Here is a 20,062-nt window from a genome sequence, read left to right as displayed (position 1 = left end):
AAAAATAGCGAAGACCCATGGGAATACGGGACATGATTTTATTAATTTCCTAGATGCAGTCGAATCTTGAGGGCCAGGCAGTCTTGAATCCTACGAAGTAATTTCCGCATTGTCGATCATAAGTGCACGGAGGAGGAAGAGGAGGAAATGATATGAAATTCGGTAACACAAACTAAAGAACTTGCCTTCTCTCGATGCGACTCGACAATATCCCAACGACTTATTAATAAAATATTAGAACGATTCAATATTTATCAATAGTCTAGATTTCATGTAACATCTGTATAGGCGCGCCGCACCCTGGCACTTGTTTCTAACTTGAAAGAAGCAAAAATCATTCCCCCCCCCTCTCTCTCTCTCTCTATCTCTCTTTCTCTCTTCCACAATCTCTGACGTGAGATAGTCTTGTAATTCTGTGATATAGTAGGAGTAGCCGTCGAAGGGAGAGAAAAAGAGAGAGATATAGGGGCCGCGCGCATATATACGGAAGAACTCGTGGGTGACGTTCGGTCTACGTTCTTGGTCGAGCTCGCATCAGTCGCGTTTCACCCGTCCTGAGACTCGTTCGCGTTGCGGCTCTTCCGCGAGTCCATCGCTCGTCACGCGCGGTGCCGGTGTTTCTCTCCTCGCAATCGTCTCTCCACCTGTTCTGCACGTGTCGTCCTCGCATGTATCGCCGCGCTGTGACTGACGCGTAACTTCCGAAATTTTTCTCGTTCATCGTTAGAACAAATACAATTCTTTTCGCGAACCGTTCAGCCGCGTTAAAAGTAAGTTCGGAAACCTAACTACAGATCTCGATAAGCTTCGTTTTAGAAATTCTGAATTTGTTCTGTCGGTTTGTATATTAAAAATTTTAATTTTAATTATTTTGATTCGCGAGCAGCACCCGATTGTTTTTCGTACGCGTGACATGAAGTTCTTGATACGATAAATGTTAAATGTCAAGCGGTTACTGCGAGTGATGTCTAGTGAAGAGAGACTTCGATGATTTAATAATTGTATTTTTTATTCTACAAATTTTTCTAATTGACAAATTAATGAATCCGTTATCGTTGTAATTTTAATCTGTTTTCTGCATATTTTATAGACAACATTTGCGTTAATTAATTGTTGCGTTAAAAAATTGAAATGTCTGTCTTGTTAATCGTTCAATAACACAAAAGCGTGTACATCGAAGTACTTCGTATCTGAAACACTTGAAGATTTTTCAATTCTTTTTAGGTTGTGATTATCTCAAACCACTTGGCACATCTCGGAAACCTTCTGACCTTCCGAACTGCAACAAGTGTGAAGGACCGAACGATCGCCGTCTGTAAGATTCCCAGCCATGAACGGAATATCGAGCCAAAGCGCGAAGTTGAAGATGTACGACGGCGAAGACGACAAATCAATCATAATGAAAAAGCCTTTACCACTGAGGACGGTTTCGTGGAGCGACAATATCGAGGAAACAGATCTGGATATTCCCGGTACACCAAGAACGCCACGTACATCCACGACAAAAGGTACTGCGGTTTAAAATACCGAGTACTATTGCGAAAAATTGACAGACGAATATTATAATTGTAACGCGGTGTATCGCAATCCCTGCATCGTACTAAATGTTTATCGAGCCAATTGATAGGCGTAAACACGGTCTACGTAATTCTCGCTCGTATCTCGTCATACACGTCAGTTTTAAGTAGACTTATGAAATTCTATTCACACTTACACGTTTGCGAATGAGAGAAATTTCAAACGTTTAAGATTTCAATTTTAATTTTTATCAACGAATTACATCGACCACATTATACATCATTATTTTGAAACACATTAATACGTAGAGACAGTAATTTTATGAGATTGATTACTAGAAAAGTGATATTATTAAAAAAAAAAAAAAAAAAAAAAAAAACTGATATTTTCGGATTAGTCGCGGGATAAAAGATTTTCTAACAATCGTTTTTATCTTTTTGTGTTTGCTGCTATAATCAGTGCCGTTTATGGAACATCCGTGAATCTTGTTTCAGTACGTCGTCAAGATACAGTTATGGTGATGTGCAACGTATAACTGTAACTTATAAAAATGTGATACGTAATGAGACGATATCAGGATACTTTCCGACGAGAGATGTAATCAGTGAATTGTGAAAATTTCACCGCGACAATAAGAGGATCGGTCGCAATTTCGAAAGTCTCGTGAGAATTTTATTCGTTAATTGTAAGAATAATTCGATATTGTATTATAACTTAATTTTTGAGAGGTTGAGGAAAAGGGATGTGTAGATAACTATTTCGTCGTGATTAGCCCATTTTAATTTACTAGAAATTGTTATAGAGATATTTTTAGACGTGAAAGAAGAGGGGGAGGAAAAGAAAAAGAGAGAGGGAGTAAGGGAAAGAAAGAAACGTTTCCATCTTTACGACAATTAAGGCGCTATCTCTCGTTTATGAAACTTTTAAACTTTCGAAATAACGGATATTATGAATATTTCATTAAGTTATAATACAAAGAAAGTGATTTTTATTTCTTGCGCCATTATCGTCGATGCTGTTGCGCGTCGTGTACCAAAACGGAATAGATTTCTTTACTATTAGTTCTTACGCCGTTGAACTATTTTCTATGTTGAAATTAGCAAAATTCGATAACGGAATTGCCCTTTCGATATCGTATCGAACGAATTTTCCGTCGCCTCTAATGACCGCTTTGTCGTCGGAGTTGAATTCAATTACGCGACACGGTTCATTAGGAAGAGACTGGCTAACTAGGTTTCCAACGTGAACGTGCGCGCTTCTCCGTCATCGTTGTCTTAGAGAAGCCGATCGCTCGCAAGTCCATGAATAATATTGCATTCGAAACCTTGAATCCGTTTTGCCGAGCACTTTCTACGCACCGTTTACGTATACTAAATGGAAATGCGTACCTATTTTAATCACTCGCTCCATTTTCGTTCTCGCACGACATACAGAACACTTTTCTTTAGCGGCTTATTATAAGAGATCGTCCGTGAGAAGCGCACGCAAAATTCTTATTACTCAGCCTCGCGATCATTTGTCAATTGTTAATTAGGCCGTTGTAATGTATAAGTATACAACGTGCCGCGAGGATAACACGCGCGGATCTCGGTATTAATCGATCAACTTACCAGGCTATTGTGAAAATTGATTGAATCGGTCATTGAATCTCGGTGACTAATAGAAATGACAACGGTTACGCAAAAGCAGATTTATTCGACGCGAGCCGCTTGCCTCGTGCTGCATCTGCTTCGCGAATTTTCCTGCGAGATTAGCTCCGATAGGGAAAACCTCAGACTTGCCAACGGTTTCGCAATAATCGCGGAAAACTTAAGCAAACTCTTTGCTTAAAGATACCCTTCGATTTGACTTGTTACACGTGTGATACAAATTCAACTATTTCAATTCTGGAGAAGGATTTTCAATTTTGTTTAGTCATTTCGAAAAATAGTGCATAATATGAATAGATGGCAAAATAGGGAGTTCCAGTTTCTCTTTAATAAGAAATCTTATCTCGTACATAATGAATGCGAAACATTCAATCGTGAGGTGACCGTAGACACTGTATACCGCTTATGCGCGCGACGCGATTCACAGGTCGTGACACGCGATAACGAAGTGTTATCCAGCCCGACGTTATCGCTCAGCGAAAATCAATCTATTGAATATTATAAGCGGTGTTATAGAAAATATGATTAATAAAATATTAATATTCGATTATTCTGTTCTTCGGACTAATCAGTACTATATTTCAGGTCACGAGAAGTGTATGTTCCATCACGATTTGGAGTTAGACCATCGACCACCGACGCGGGAAGCAATGATACCGGAAATGTCCCAAAGCTACAAGCTTCTCTTAAGTTCGTTGGGCGAAGATCCAGAACGGCAAGGACTTCTGAAAACACCGGAACGTGCCGCGAAAGCAATGCTCTTTTTCACGAAAGGCTACGATCAGAGTCTCGAAGGTAAGGGAAGTTATTCTGATCATTAAAAAAGAATGTATTATTATAGTATTTATATAGAAGAATCTCTCTTTCTATATCTTGTATTTTTTAATTTTTTTGTTTCTTTTTTTTTTTTCTTTTTTTTTTTTTGACTTTACTCTAGAATAATTATAAAATTAATATGACTGTAACGGATGTATACATAAAGGTAAAAAAAGAGAAAATAGTGCAGCCTTGATTTAACGATCACTTAACGCAAGGTTCCACTCGAAGATCTGTGTAGTATAAATTTTACAAGCGGTAATTATACGTAATTGCGATTCATCGTTTATTGCTTAACGGCAACCGATCGTCGCTGTTCTTATAAAATCTGATTTTTTTTTTTTTTACCGTTGCGATTACGAATCGTTACAATATTTTGATGGGCGGGATATTAATAGAACCTCTGACTTTTTTTTTTAAACAGTGCTCTGGATTTTAATTCATTGAAACACATATCAGATTGGGTAAAAACATTTTGATTAAAAATAAGAATTAAAAGTAATAAGTTTTAAATAATTTTGAGCAGAAAGAAAGACATGTCGATAGAGAATGGTAGTTTTTTTTCCGATTGAAAATTGAAGAAGTTCAGAACTAGCTTTATATCAAAGTCAAGGATACAATTTGCAAGGGTAATAAAGTAATTAACTGAGAAATCGTCGCGCTGTAAAGTTTCTTTTATTGTGAATAATATAGCGCAGAATTACACAGAGAAGCGTACTGTATTCTGTGAAAGTACCACACTTCTCGCCTTTTTTAACTTTCAACTTGCTTGCGAATAGAATGAGGAAGCAGAGGAGAGAAAAAGAATGAGACGCCAAAAGGGTGAGAGGGTGGGATTCGAGTGCGACTCACAGAAAGGAGAGCGTAAAGCTCTTGATATAAATGGGGTTCTTTCAGGGACGCACGAGGCACAAGTTGAGTGGGAAATCCTTTTCATCTATTTCTTCTGCTTTTTCTTCCTTTGCGTCACGTACGTTCAATATAAATGTCACAGCTATCGAACAATTACGAGGTTTGCGGAGATTCAGAGAAAAGTTTACACGTATCACTAGTTGATACGAAAAAACGAACTCTTTCTCGTTTAATAACTTTGTTTCAGTTAAAGAAATTTTCTTTCTTGTGCATCTTTTCAACTTATATTTATTCCAATAACCCGAAAAATTCTTTTTTTTTTTTTTGCTTTTTTTTTTAATTTTGAGTTTGTTTCAGCTTATTTATCCAAATTGCTCACGATAATTAAATACCGTTTTAACAATCCTGTTTGAAACTAAGAGCATCTGCAGGTGATGGATGAGGAACTTTAATTAATCTCGGCTTAGCTTGAACAACAGAGAGACCTTTGATTTAGCTCTCACGGTTAAACAACAGTACGGATGCGGCCCGGTGATTCTGAAACAAGAGGCACTTTCGTGCGAAAGCTCAACTATCCTTATTGAATCACCCTCTTGCGCGGACCATTCCACTTGTGGCTTCTATTTTACCCCACTTTCCGCTCGAATCCTCTTTAACAAATCCTAATTTTCTACTTAGATATAGCTATACGCACGTATATAATTTCTGGTCGATAAATTCCTAAGGGTTTCTAACGCAACCGAATTCTTAAGATACCGCACGCGTGGCAATTCATAAAAGTTAATCGAATTGACCAAGCCGATCACGTTTAAACCATCAAGCCACAGAATCGTGCTCTATAGTCAGAGAGTATTCTTTAGCAGGAGATGCCAGAGGAGAGGAAATTTCCTCGCGAACTCGGCGAATTAAAAATTATGATCAGGCCCACCCTTATCTACGCAATCAATTTGGAAAACTTAAAGGCTGATTGTGGCCGGTTAGACGAATTCGTTTCATTCATCGTTGTCGAATATCACGAGGGTGTTTCTTGTTAAGGTTGCCGTGGAAACCGTGCGGAGAGCACTACCATTATCTAGCAACAGGCACATGCCAACCGTCCGCTCGTATGTATGCACCACCACTAAAATCCATGGTGCAGCAAGTAGGTCAATATCGAATGAATCACAGCCAGGATAACCCGACTACTGGGACGAAAGAACGTTTCTTTCGCGAAACAATGCTCACCTTCTAAATGTCGCTTAAGTTAAAAAGATCGCACGTCACCAAAGATCTGCTCGATATACTTGATTATAATATATGCAAATGTTGCAATTTATGAAACTCGTTAAGGATTATAATATTTATTGACGAAATTGTTGTATGGCTTAATTTAATATAAAAATATTATTGTTACAGATGTAATTAACGATGCGATATTTGACGAAGATCACGACGAGATGGTGGTGGTAAAAGATATCGAGATGTTCTCCATGTGCGAACATCATTTGGTACCGTTTTACGGCAAAGTGTCGATTGGTTATCTACCCTGCAAAAAAGTACTGGGCCTCAGTAAACTTGCCAGGTAATCACGTTGAATAATAAATAATTAAAGATCTTATCCGGTTTACCGATTTTTTTTTTTTTAATTACGAGTGATTAACTCGATATCAAATATATCTGCATTATCTGCAAGTCAAAAGGACGAATTTTTTTTTTTTTGCTTAAATAAAACGTTTAATTACAATTCTGCCACATACATTTTTCCTTCGTTAGTGCCAACTATTTATTAACGTTAAGTATTGATGAATGTCTAATTTATACGTTATGTTTTTTTTTTTTCTTTTTCTAAAGTGTAACATTGCGTAGTAATCTGCATTTGCATAAATCAGAAAGAAGGATTCTCCGCTTCTCTGTTTGGAATCTATAATATATACGATCGCCACTCGAACTATTTTATCGAGTTGTACGTCCACTAGTCCTGGCCTTGATCAGTGACATATTATCGCGAAAAGAAAGAATATGACGAGACTGGTCGCCTAAGACCGTAAGCACTTTCACGCGGGTAACGGCCCGGGGTCTCCATTTACTCGTTAAACACCCGCTTAAAAGCGAAGTAAACGTTCGATAATGGAAACAGAACCTATATAACACTTTCAGTGCGTTGGCCAAACGAAAGTGTACTTCAAAACCATTAAAACAATTTTTTTATTTTATTTTTTTATAAGTATCCTCCCTAGTAATGGATTTGGGGAAAGAAAGAATATTTATGTATGCACTCGACCTTGATTTTAACGGCTCCGGTAACCCGAAGTTTCTAAAAATGATCTTGATATGAGAATTTCTTGTTCGCAGAATCGTCGAGATTTTCAGCAGAAGACTCCAAGTCCAAGAGCGGCTTACGAAACAAATTGCGATAGCGGTCACGAAGGCTGTGCAGCCTGCGGGAGTTGCCGTTGTGGTCGAAGGAGTGTACGTATAAAGTTTTAATCAATATAATGACATAATAAAATTATATAACTACACAATACATAGTAATGTATATGTATGTAAAATAATTTTTAATTATATATATTTTACTTATAAGAGACTTTGGGCGAGACCACGATGTCAAGTCGATTAAGGCAGTTTTCCTTTCAATCAGTGGTTATATACGGCTTGCAGAGTACTTTTTGCAAGTGAAACGATCTCGAAGAAACACGACCTTGTGCCACCACGTGAACGTGTTGCATATAATTATTATTAAAGCACTCACGTAATGATCCGGTTATTTGTTACACGACGTATGCATTAGTGCGAGCAATAAATTGAGCGGGGGTGTGCAAATGTCACCTCGATGACCAGCTGGGGTTGTTAATCGTGTCGTGTGATTAATATGGAAAAAGCACGTGGAGCATGCCTGACGCAATCGTGAGCAAAAAAGAACAGGAAGATCATGTTACGTTCGTGACTTCCGACAGTTGCGTTTTTATCTGAAATATCAGATAATAGAATCATAATCGAAAGATATCTTCCGAGAATGCTTCGTTTATGCAAATAGATCTTTATTGGTAACATTACCCCGGCAGGCATTAGGGCTAAGTATTTTTGTCATCTTGTCGCACGAGTAATGCTATTACCGGCGTTATTTTCACGCGCACCAACACTATTTTTAGTGCGCGAATAATTTATAATATTGCCTCACCAGCCGACTTATCCCGCGAGATTGATAAACCAATAATTAATAACCCTTAACGGGGTGTTATTTTCGCGAAAACCAGCGCTATTCTCGTCGCAGCTTGCGCAAATAATTTAGAAACGTTGACTTTTTGCTCGACTCGAGGATAAACGACTAATTAAGTCGATTTATTCTATAAAAATGATAAACCGATAACAGACTAGAGCGATTACGGATCGTTACGAGCGACGTGCGGTCGTCAAATTACGACATCGGGGCACGCACGTATTTCCCCAAGTCAGAAAACCTGCTCGCGATACGATATGTATCAGTTAATCAAATCCTCCCGCTTGCGAATCGATAATGTCTGTTTCTCGCGAAGGTAAAATATCAGAATCCGATTATGACATTCGAGTATATCTGTTACACGAGCTCTAACGGTACGGTTTCTTTTTTTGTGATTTTCTTTAGTGACTTACCGCATATTTAATTATATACACGGCACACACAAACTCGGTATTAGAATTAAAAAGTAAAAAAATTATTTTGCATTTATTGCAGGCACATGTGTATGGTAATGAGAGGTGTGCAGAAGATTAACAGCAAGACAGTGACCTCGACGATGCTAGGTGTGTTCCGGGACGATCCGAAGACTCGCGAGGAGTTCCTGAATCTGGTGCACAACAAGTAAACGACCGAACTCCGTTGCGGTGTCATCAACGTCGGCCACCGCGTGGGACCATTAAATTTTAGCGCGTGACTTAACTGCCCTCCAACACTCGATCGTTACTTCGTTACAAAGCCTTCGCCTTCGCACGGATACGAAATCGTCGTCGTCGTCGTTGTCACAACACAACAGTCCCTTCCAGCATACGTTCCACTCATTTTTGTAAATCACGTGTGTAAGTTAATCTCGACGACGGTTTCGCGTGTATCGTAAATGTAATGAAAGTCCAGAGGCGAAGGCTTTTCGGATGAAAGTAGCGCGCAATATCGGGTAGCGGAGACGATGTTCGATGCGCGTACGCGATGATAAAGACGCGCTCAAACTGCTGATCGACTGACATTGACAATAGCGACGATTACGATGCACCACTATCATCCACGAAGATATCCGTGCGTTTCGGAACGATGACCATGCGGATAACTCGCGAGCGATTCGTCATGTTGTGACGGAACAGACAAGCGACGTACATTTCGGCGCGAAAGGGCAGCGAAAAAGAATAGCGATTTAGTCTGAGAATGTATTATTCTAAAATGTGCGTGAATGGAGACGAGAAATTGCTGCTGGATCAGCAATAATCCCGTCGTAACGAATTTACGTTCGCTGCGTCTTTACCCGTGCGAGTTCGTCGCTTACGAAGGAGCTTCTTAGGAAATTGTTTAACAAAAGCTTTCGGCAATCACAACGCAACAATCGACGCGTTTCTCGTGACAATAAATTATACATTTAACAAGCAAGCGAATTTTTTGAAAGAGAATCGCGCTCGATTTCTAGATTCATTCGCGCCGACCAAGCGAGCTTTCACGATTCAGTTTTGTATTAAGCGTTCCGCGATATCCAGCGTTTCTTTTTTTTTTTTTTTTGTTTAACGCGTGCGTTTTTCGCAGTTGCGAAACTCGACAGCCACGAGTTTCGCATTATCACGAATTTGCGTCGCGTGATCACTCATTTTTATCATTTTTATTAGTCGTTCGTTTATAGGCGCATTTTGTGACTAGGGCAATAATAAAAAAAATATGGATAAGGTTTATTTTAATTTATTTGAATTAGAAAAAAAAAATTACATATTTCGGTATTAGTTTTGTTTCAGAAAATTTATGTTAGTCGTGTCTATTATCAAACGTTGCTCGTTATTTTTTTTTATTAAGTCATATTTGCGCCTTAGTTTAATTTAATAAATAAGAAAAAATTGTTGCGAAATGCGCAATGCTACAGCCAAGTATCGCGCATCGTAACGAGCTCCGAACGACATTATTTTTAAAGCATACACCACATTTGCCTATCCACCGAGATGTTTCTCAGGGAAAATTGAATCGTTCACCCTCGGAGATTCATTCTCCGTTATTCACGGAATACATATTATTAAATGAATTCACCTGATGTATTTTACGTTAATTATAACGAAGATATTTACGAATTAGTTTCTGTTGTATAAGCGTTGTTAAATTCGATTATAAAGAATTTTCTTTTTCTATCTGAAAGTATATTAATTTACGAACACTTAGCAGATACTGAATTATATAAAAATATAGATTTTTACAATACAAAAAGTAAATAGATAATTTTTAACAGTAAATTTTTTTAATGTAATGTAATGTAAATTTATTTTTTGCAATAAAATAAATTTGAAGCATACACCGCGCGCCGGCATAGCGTCAAATTAATTAAAAACATAAATGAATATCTTATTTGACGCTATACCGGCGCGCGGTGTATGCGGATAGAACAGACCGAAATATCGGCGTTCGAATAATATATTCGTTTGTCTCGTGCGCACCCGGTTAAACGAACGCGTGCGAGTGAGAGAGTGTAGTACGCTTTTACTAGTAGACGACTGTTTTCGGACGTTCTCTCTCAATCGCACGTTTCGCTTAAAAAATTGGAAAGATTAAAAGATTGGAACATTACCGCCGTCGCCGCAGAACGAACGCTTAGCCGGTCAGTACGTACTATATTATAAGCATTATAAGGCAAATATGGCATTTATGGGCAGCGACGGCGGCTAGCGTATGTGACTTTTTCCGCTCGATCCCCTCCCTCAGCCGCCGAGTAGGGGGAAAGTAGTGGTAGGGCGCGTTCTTCCGTACGCGCAGTCCTTGACGACCGGCGCTCGATGGCACACGTACACACGTACTCCGTGTGAGACTCAACGCACACCACGACATGATCACGTACGCTAGTCGCCATCGCCGCAGCAAACGCCATATCCGTCTTTCAGGGTATCCAACACATTCTCAAAGGCACCTGCAGCGCCGCCACTTTGTCACCGACGACACCGACTTCTCGAGCGACGCGACGGTTGATCACGTGACGCGGCTTAGTTCACTTCGAACGTTTGCGCGGAATCGCACGGCACGAGTCGCGTAAGATGGAATCGTGCGGTTTTTTCCGAGGGGATTTAACGCGTGATTTCTTGCGGAGACGTTGAGAGAGAGACGGGCGAAGGTGTGTGAGCACGTGCAACGATGCGTTGAATGTGAATACGGAAGTGCGTTGGTTACTCTTTGAGAGATCGACGAGATGGAACGACGTGACAGAGTCATCGGCCGCTTGGACGACTTTCCGGCGGCGATCCTGCGAAGTCTGCGGGTCCTGCACACCCAACTGGCGACGATATCGACGGCTGCTTCGACTAGTTCCTGCACGTGAGTACAAAATACATAATTGTTAAATCGTCCGGTTACCTCGACGATCATGTATGTCGTTTCGAGACGCTGCCGCGTTCCGTGCTGTCGCAATTTTTTCTCCACCGACCGTTTCGTTCTTTCCTCCGCTCTTCCGATCGTGACGCAAGGAACTATCGGTTCTCCTCGAAATTTTCGTAAGCGACGACTCGCGCGACGTTTCTCGCCAAATGTCGTATCACTTCGGGATAAAAGATTTTAAAGCAAACTCGATCTCGACTGCCGGTAGATATTGGAAGTCACACATTTAATACACGGTATCTATGTATGGACACTATAAACATTTATTACACCATAAGTACAATTGAACACCGAGGGGTTGCTAAAATTATTCTTATTACCTTTGCTATTCATTATTGTTATATAATTATTATTGTTATCGTTTATTATCCATTGCCTATTAATACATTTGCGCACAAATCACCTGCAACTTTGCGCATTCATAAATAATGTCTCTTTTAAACAAAATGCGTACTCTTAAATAATTTCTCTCGTTGCTTCCCTCTGCCTTTGTACAATTTATATACACGCGATATGCACGCACACACACACACACACGCGCACACACACATATATGTATATACTTGTGTATATATATATATATATTCTACATGTACGTATATACGCCTATGTATATACATAAATATACATGCGTTTTTCAAAGCCTTCAAATCAACGATTCGTAAACGATAGATAAGCGATGAAGCTGCAATATTCTGGATATATGTCGAAAGATATTACTTTCTTTACCCACGCCGCATATATGATAGCGTTGTATGTTATTGTGTGCATGCAAGAGCCGGATTACACTTCGTATAGTTTGAATTTTTATTCATGTAAATTGGATCGAGGTGGACCGTGCAAAAACGAGTCTGGTATCACATCCAACTCCATGCAGTGCACGCATCATGAATTTAAACGTTACTCGAGCTGACACTGCCAAGAACTTTACGTATTTATAATATATCTCGTCGATTATCATCTCTCTACTGTCTATGAAATAGTCTAGGAAAAGTATTAGCGGCCGAGAAGGATTAATCGCGTCTCCGTCAATTAACAGAACGTAATTAACGCCGTGATGATCGCTTATTGTCATCCAAATTCGTGGCAATAGTTCAAACCCAAGTCGATCCGAATTTCACGTATTGAAATCGAGAAACGTCACAGTTGACCGTGATATTGATTCTCGTTAGAAGTGTCGCCAGGCGAAGGCATTTTACATTTCCGATTTTCACAATTATCGTACATTCAGTTTCTTTCGTCCTATATTAATTTCACGGTGAGATAAATAAATCCAGATCCATCCTTTTTTTTTTTTTTACATAAAGCACAAGAGTGAAGATTATATATTATGCGTTTACTTCCTTTAATAATATTTCTCATTTTGAATAAGTATAATTTTACCTCTAATCGCTAAAGGTCTTTTATTATTAAGTTAAATTACAATATAAATAATTATTATATTAAATCAGTCTCAATTTGATAAATAAATGTGAAAGATTGTTAGAGGAAGCGAAGTACACTCGTGGACATATCCGAGTAACGCAGTTCAATATAATTAAGAATATTGATCTGCTACTTGGGCACATTACAAGTACAGTCGCTGTGACAACATTTGCACCTCGTATTTCTCTATCAAATTGACTCTCGTTGAGATTATTTATTGTTGAATCTCTTATCTCTTTTTTTCCCCTTTTTGCGTTTAAATCATCTTGTACTATTCGTGTTCAGTCTTAATCGATTAAATGAAAGCAACAGATCGTAAAGTGTACTTTAAAATGGAAACTAAAAATATGAGATGTTTAGTCGATTTGGGTCCCGTAAATTAGTAATCGTTTTAACAATTAATCGCGTGTGCGCTCACACACGCACACACAGACGCACAGCCACACGTACACATCCTCGCGCGCGCGCATATAATTTCACATTTAACGTTATATACCAGTATATTAAAGTAATTACGCTTAATCTCTTACACATTGGGACAATTTAGTTAATTTTTGTCATGTGTCTACTTCATCGCGATGCGCCGAGATAATAGCGAAGAATATTGTACAAGTATATTCAGTGTTAGTGTCGTCAATTACGTTAACACGATCACGAAACCGTTTCTACACATCTTTGTATATTTAAATCTTTATTGGAATTTATCAACTACTTCCTAACACACGAGGAATGTGTGGATAATTAAATCCCAAGTTCAGCATCTGATCTTTAGATATAAATTTTACGATTCGAGTCGTGAATACGTTATCGCCGTATTTAAATATTATTTCTAATTTTTAACTTATATAAAATAATATAATCTTGATTTGTAAGCGTACGTGCCGCGCTGTTCAAGTCGCGCGTTATTTTAAACATAAATATCCCTTCTTCGTTAAACTATTTATGATACTTTAGTTTTAAAAAGCACCTGCTTAGAAAATGCACTCCGACGGTGAACCTTTTTCTTTCTTTTCCCCTCCCCCTTTTTTTTTTTCTTTTTTTCTTTTTCCTTCTTTTGTTTAATACCTTGAGCTCTGTGATTGATATCAATTGTCAACGATTTGTCATGGCAGTAGAAAATGGCAGCTTATTAAACGAGGCGCAACTCGTTTAAATATTGAGATTAAAGATGAGAGCGTCGGTTCACAGGCTAACATTGAGATTCGTTAGAAATTTGTTTCTTTCCTTTTTATGATAAGCACATAGCCCTGCGCGAAGTGACATTCTCTTAGGCAACAATAAAGCCCCGTTTCACGAAAGAATAAGCGAAAGAAATTCCTATAGTAGCAGTTATATCAATTCAATTGCACGAAGTCGACGGTTTGCTATCTAGTGTCTGCTCGAAAAGATAAAGTGCTCTATGAATAAATTCATATTGTTCAGCCGTTTGTACCATCCCTCCTCTGTCGTATCTAAAATATTAAAAGGAGAACGTTTGTATCGTTTCTGAAAATCTAACATAAAGTTAATGCGTGCTTCTGGAATCGATTGCCTTACCTCATCTGGCATAAAATACCCAGCACGTCGACATTTCCGTCTCTTAAGAGTTGAATCATTCCTATTCCTATCGCTATAAAACATCCAGTTCGTCCTATACCTGCGCTGCAATGAACGACGACTGGTCCTGGTAGATCATTTACTTCCGCGGCCATGCTAACGAGTGCATCAGCAGTTTGAGGTACGGCATGATCCGGCCATGAATCATACCTATAGACACATTTTGATACATGCAAATTTAGTAATTGCAGCTATTAAAAGTAATTAGCAGAAATAATTAGTTACCAGTAGTGCTGCAATTGTCTCCTTTCTCCTTCGTGCCGGATCTCTAGAGTTCTGACGGTATATCCGTTTCTCGTATCGATATAATTAGCGATAATTACGAAAGGTCCGGCTTGTATCCGATTGTTCACGTCGAAGGGGAAATATGCCTCGCATTTCGGCTTGGACGTTTCGTACAGCCTAGTTATCATAACGATCGCAGGAACTTTTTCTGTCCAGATCATTTTCCAGAAGTCTGCTATCGTATTTGCTAATGGTCCCTGTGTCGCTATGTACCTAGCGCTTTCGCCGTCGTACCCCTGTAAATTCATTTTCCGCTGTAGATTACAATTCGACTTGATTGCAAATAAACGCTGCATATCTTCATATGTTGGGCAAGTTTTTTTTTTTTTTTTTTAAGATATAACTCTTAGTATTGAAAATCATTACATACTCGAATGTAGTTGGCGTTTATGTATCCGACAAGCGGGTCGTCGGAGGTATTTGGTAGAATCACTCTGGTTTGTGGATTCGGCAAAACCGAGCTGTACCGATTCTTCACGCCCGAGCCACAAATGTCCACCTTCTCCGGCAGGTTTAGCGGCACCTCCCAAAACTCTTTATGCAACGTTCCCGTGCTTTCGGCAATCCTTTTCAACTGCGCTCTGGACAGTACGTTTCCTGCGCTCAGCAGAAACTCTTCCGTTGTACATTCTCGGGTAGGAGTAACCATATGTGGCGGACTTTCGGGGGCTGGTGCTAATTCGATTGTTAAACTTGTACTTGAGCCACGTCTCTCTAGCAATCCCTTTGCTTTTATACGTATCGCTTCTGGTTTACGATCGGGCGTTGACAGGGACTGATAACATAGTAAAACTCATTATTTTCAACGTGAATACTTTAACGTTTATGTAGATACTAGGTAGATTTTTTTTTTTTACCTCGGGTAAAGAGCTTTGAGGAACTGGTCGTATTGTATTCTTAGACGTAGATTCTCTCATCTCGGGTAAAGAGGTCTGAGGAACTGGTCGCACTGGATACTTGGGGGCAGATTGCTTGGCGAACGCTTCGTGAACCCACTTAGCTTCCACAGACTCCTTTGTATCTTTGGTTGATTTGTCTGGCTGACAAACGGCACCTTCCTCGACCAGACCGTGCCGATCGCCATTTTCAGTATCTTTTTCACGCGACATTTGTTTTCGTAGCCATAACAAGATCTGTTAAAACATTCGTCATTATAGATACTTGAGTTACTCGTATTTCTGTATTGTATAAAAGTGTGGGACCACTTACTAGGAATGTAAAAAGGATAGTGCCAGTGATTGCACAAAGCGCTACAAAGTAAGGCAAATGCCAATCTAGCCATGATAAAGTCGTCCTGGAATGTACTTCCTTGTCTGTCTGACTGTTGAGTTGAGCCACTTGGAGATCCATTCCAGCATCATCCAGTCCTGTCACGGACTGCCGAATTCTGTATTAAAAATACTTTGAGACAAAGAATATATCTTAATATACTTTTGTGAAACAATATTTGGGACGTGATTGCAGCTGGTATTGTGAGGTCTTGCACAAACACGTAAGCGTTTACCTGTGATGGGATCTCGTAGGCATTCCCTTCGTAGAGGGCAATAAGGAAATTGGCACTAGTGTATCCTTATGCCACTTTTGCTCAGCAAATAGATAAAATTTTTCCGGAGGACTTATATTATCGCTATTGTTGATTGTTGCATCGTAATAATCAATATCATTTGCATGGTGATGAGTCAAGGAAACACTTGTACCATCTATAATAAGAACAACAATAAAATTGCATATGGATTGTAGAGTGAGTGGAAGCTTTGCGACACCGTGAAGGGTTATAAACATTGCATAACTTGTACGTCGTACGCGTTTCGAATTTATCCTTTTTTTTTTCTTTACCAGGTAGCAAAAATATAACATATGATTTTAGTTAAAACGAGCACGTTGCAATTTACAATAAGACATCAAGGTAAAACGTAGACCGACAACAGATATTTCCCAGTAAAAATAATATAAAGAATAATTCGTTAGTCCCAATAAATTACGATGGAATAGAATAAAAACCAAAATTAATGCACCGTGAAATGTGCGGCGAAGGAAAGCTGACGCAATCGATGAGAAACGAGATAATATTACGGAACAAAAACGCACGTAAAATTTGTCAATCGTTCGTTTGTCAATCGTCGGCCGTTAATCGTAAACGCGCAGCGCAAGCAAGACAAATGACACGCGTGTACGCACGCATATACACGTGTGCCGCTGATTATCGGCCCGCGTCGAACACCATCCCAAAGTCGGGCGCATCGCGAATAAATCATATCCTGTTTTCTCGTTGATGTAATAATAGCGAGCGGATGTGCGGAGCGGCGTTGGCATACGGACGGGCGAGTGCGGGCGGCGGGCAAGAAGCGGGAAATATCACACTTTTCACACTGGGCGTTTGATCGATACCTTTCGCCAGCAGGACGTACGACAATACCGCGAGCAGCGTAGGGTCGGCGTGCGATTTGTGGGCACGATGCTGCGGGAATCGTGGTCGCGTGTACGGCGGCACGGCCATATTGCCGTGGAATCGAAACCAGAGCCGGGACACCTCGTCGGAACTGGCCGACAGAGACGCTTCGTTTCATATGCCTTGACCCGGAGCTTCGGTTCTATTCATAGTGCTACGCGATCGCATTCCTCTCGTTCTCTCTCGTGTAGTACGCCGCGAGTAAGCGCCGGCCAATCGGGGCGGCGGCGGCCTCCGTCGGCCCATTGGCACCGGCCAACCGCGGCGTGAATGTAAACGCGCACCGTGGTGCCGTTCACGGGTGGGAGTTGACGTGAATGAAAACAGAGCACGTGCGATTAACGACGGCGATGTCGCATTCGACAATCGGTTTTACGTTCGTCCGATTATGTCACCGCGAACGGCGGCCTCGTCTCCACCGCGTAGCTTGACTTCGAGACGCGGAAGAAAAAAAAGAATCTTTCATACAATTAGCATCGCGATGGAAAGATACGGGGAGCGGAATCGTCGTCCCGTTTTACGTCAAAGTGTCACGATGAATGAATCACGTCCCTTCCTTTCCGACTATCGTCGTAACGCCGTGGACGATCCATTTTTATTTCCTCGCGCGATTATCCGAAATAGTTGCTTAAAAAATTGCCCCCCTCTTCTTTTTTTTTTCTTTTTTTTTTTTAATGAAAATTAAGTGTCTTTCGATAACGTTTGTTTTATTATAATAATTGGTTTTAAAATTAATCTGACGATTATTCGGAACAATCAACGTGGTTGGTTGGTCTGCTAATTATACTCGAGCATTTGGACTGGTTAAAGAAAAATTATCGTATAAACAAGTATATCATATATACATATATGAAATTAATATTCTCGGTTCACGTACGATTAGCAAGTCAAATTGGAAATACTTTTTATTACTTGAACAATTCTGGTAATCGTCGTGCCTGCGTGCACTTCTTTATTTTACATTATTCAAGATTGGAAATTAATCAGGGCTCAAATATTAATTTATTCGTCGTTTACAACAGTAGCGAGCTCACGAATATCTTCTTAACTATCTTACGTACTTGTATCTCAAGAATATAGCGATGATTCACGAAACCGGATGTCCATATTTGCCATTTACTCTCGCTCAAGCATCACGTTCATTCCGTTACAAATCTGAATTATTTGCGCTTCACTCTTTTTATATCTCCTTACCTCACGCTTTCAAAGCGCGATTAAATTAAACGATATAATTTTCCATTTTTTAATATTACTTCGACGGTTCTCTTTTGCTTCTTTTTTAGTTTTTCTTGTTTTTATTTCTTTTCCTATACTCTTTCCTACATTTCTAGTATACTCAAAAAAAAAAAAAAAACCAATTTCAGCATCGTTTACTTACCAGTTATAGTACGATAACGGCAATTATCGTTGATCATTGTTGTTAACGGCTTAAAAATCAATAAGCACACGGAAAATGAATCTCCGGCTCGAACTTTACGTCAACGTGAATAAACCGCCGGTGGAAAGCAGGGAATAAATTCTACGATTTGTCGAAAAATGGAAAACGATCGAGGTATTCTTCGCCGCTTAGTCAGAGGACGAAAAAAAAAAAAAATTAAATTATCACCTAAAATTGCACGCGTTCGTGATTCGCGTTACGAATGAGACGCGTCCGCAGAAAGAAAAGAATCTGTACGCGAGGATCGAGTAACTTGGCACACGATGGTGTATTTCTGAGCAACGGAAAAGCTTACGCGAATGCCAGAGCAGCCCTCGCATTACTAACTGGCCCTCATTCATCCTTCCGCAGGAAGCTTACAAATTTCGGTAGAGCTCACGCACTTGCGCCTAGGGATACACGCATCTGCGTAAAATTACGTTCCAACGAATTGGTCGAGAATAGGGAAACTCGTCTACGTACAATCGGAGACTCGTGCTCCTTATCAATTCTCTTAGTGGTCGAAAAAAGAAATTTTCTGGACGTAAAAAAATTTCCACATCGATACATGAAAATGTATCGAACGTACATTAATTAATGTTTAAATTTATAATTTATATATGCAATTGAAATAGGGAGTACAGTTTGGCTTTTTCTGAATGAAAAACGGGAATCTCTTTCGTTCAATAAACAGCTATGCACGTTCTTATATACAGTTGTATGCGAGAAGAGTATAACGCTATTGATATAATTTTCATTCGAGGTTGCGGTCTCGTCGCGAATCGAATCTTTACACGTGAATCGCATGACTCGGTCGGGAAAAAGTGTCGGGAAGCCGATAGCCGTGCAATAATCAAGATACAACGCGGTGCATGTGCGACTTTACGCGATGCTTTAGTGCGCGGTAACGTTTTTTTTTTTTTCGGGTATCGGGGACGCACATGCTCCCGCAGCTGCATTGATCATATACCTTTGCGGAGGCGAACGAGAAGGTCCTTATTCTCCCTTCGAGCTGGGTCTGTCAAGTCTCGTTAAAGTATTGTCGCGCTCGGCAGCATCACCCTGCGCACGTCGGCATCGTGGTGGACGACGAGATACGGCACGCAGCTCCGCAGATAAATTGCGCGACTAGGTCGGAACGGACTCGCGTCGAGCGCATCTGAATGGCGTCTGAACGGATTGCAAAATGACGGCCAACTGCATTCACCTCTTTCGCGCTGACCGCGAAGGGGTGGGCGAGGGGATGGTGTGCAGCTAGACGCGCGCATTCGTGACACGGATACGATTCACCGAGCCACCCTTCCCTCTGTAGCGGTACGTGGCCTCGCCCCTCGTACGTACCGCCGCGGCACCCAACGACACCCCCGATGAACGGCGACGACACGATCCGAGAAAGAATATTGACGCTGGAGCCCGACGTTGTTATTTTATTTGAGCGAACCCAGACCCCGAAGAAGTGTCGCGCGATATTGATTTAACGTCGCACGCTCGAG

At 40.2% G+C, this 20,062-nt stretch overlaps 2 protein-coding genes across 7 annotated transcripts; one reads left to right on the top strand and one right to left on the bottom strand.

Moving 5' to 3' along the window:
• Positions 1–20: 20 nt before the first annotated feature.
• On the top strand, positions 21–10,360 carry LOC139105351 (GTP cyclohydrolase 1-like). Of its 2 annotated transcripts, none has more exons than XM_070661404.1 (6): positions 21–162; positions 1,225–1,508; positions 3,753–3,962; positions 6,231–6,396; positions 7,167–7,283; positions 8,530–10,360. In XM_070661404.1, exons 2-6 carry the CDS (start codon positions 1,331–1,333, stop codon positions 8,657–8,659), a joined length of 801 nt encoding a protein of 266 aa, XP_070517505.1. In that variant the 5' UTR covers positions 21–162; positions 1,225–1,330; the 3' UTR covers positions 8,660–10,360. The 2 variants fall into 2 exon arrangements, with proteins under 2 accessions (XP_070517505.1, XP_070517504.1); XM_070661403.1 differs by having other exon boundaries at positions 129–770.
• A 1,278-nt stretch (positions 10,361–11,638) lies between these two features.
• Positions 11,639–19,787, bottom strand: LOC139105341 (tyrosine-protein phosphatase non-receptor type 7). Of its 5 annotated transcripts, none has more exons than XM_070661386.1 (8): positions 19,540–19,787; positions 16,208–16,403; positions 15,913–16,104; positions 15,561–15,836; positions 15,074–15,478; positions 14,644–14,939; positions 14,359–14,568; positions 11,639–14,273 (listed from the first exon to the last, which is right to left on the bottom strand). In XM_070661386.1, exons 3-8 carry the CDS (start codon positions 16,051–16,053, stop codon positions 14,162–14,164), a joined length of 1,440 nt encoding a protein of 479 aa, XP_070517487.1. In that variant the 5' UTR covers positions 16,054–16,104; positions 16,208–16,403; positions 19,540–19,787; the 3' UTR covers positions 11,639–14,161. The 5 variants fall into 5 exon arrangements, with proteins under 5 accessions (XP_070517487.1, XP_070517486.1, XP_070517485.1 ...); XM_070661385.1 differs by having other exon boundaries at positions 15,913–16,090; positions 19,540–19,786; XM_070661384.1 differs by lacking the exon at positions 19,540–19,787 and adding an exon at positions 17,092–17,798 and having other exon boundaries at positions 15,913–16,090.
• Between the last annotated feature and the right edge of the window lie 275 nt (positions 19,788–20,062).

The sequence above is a fragment of the Cardiocondyla obscurior genome, linkage group LG09 (genome assembly GCF_019399895.1).
Source record: "Cardiocondyla obscurior isolate alpha-2009 linkage group LG09, Cobs3.1, whole genome shotgun sequence".
Lineage (NCBI taxonomy): Eukaryota > Metazoa > Arthropoda > Insecta > Hymenoptera > Formicidae > Cardiocondyla > Cardiocondyla obscurior.
This window is presented reverse-complemented; position numbering and strand designations above follow the sequence as displayed.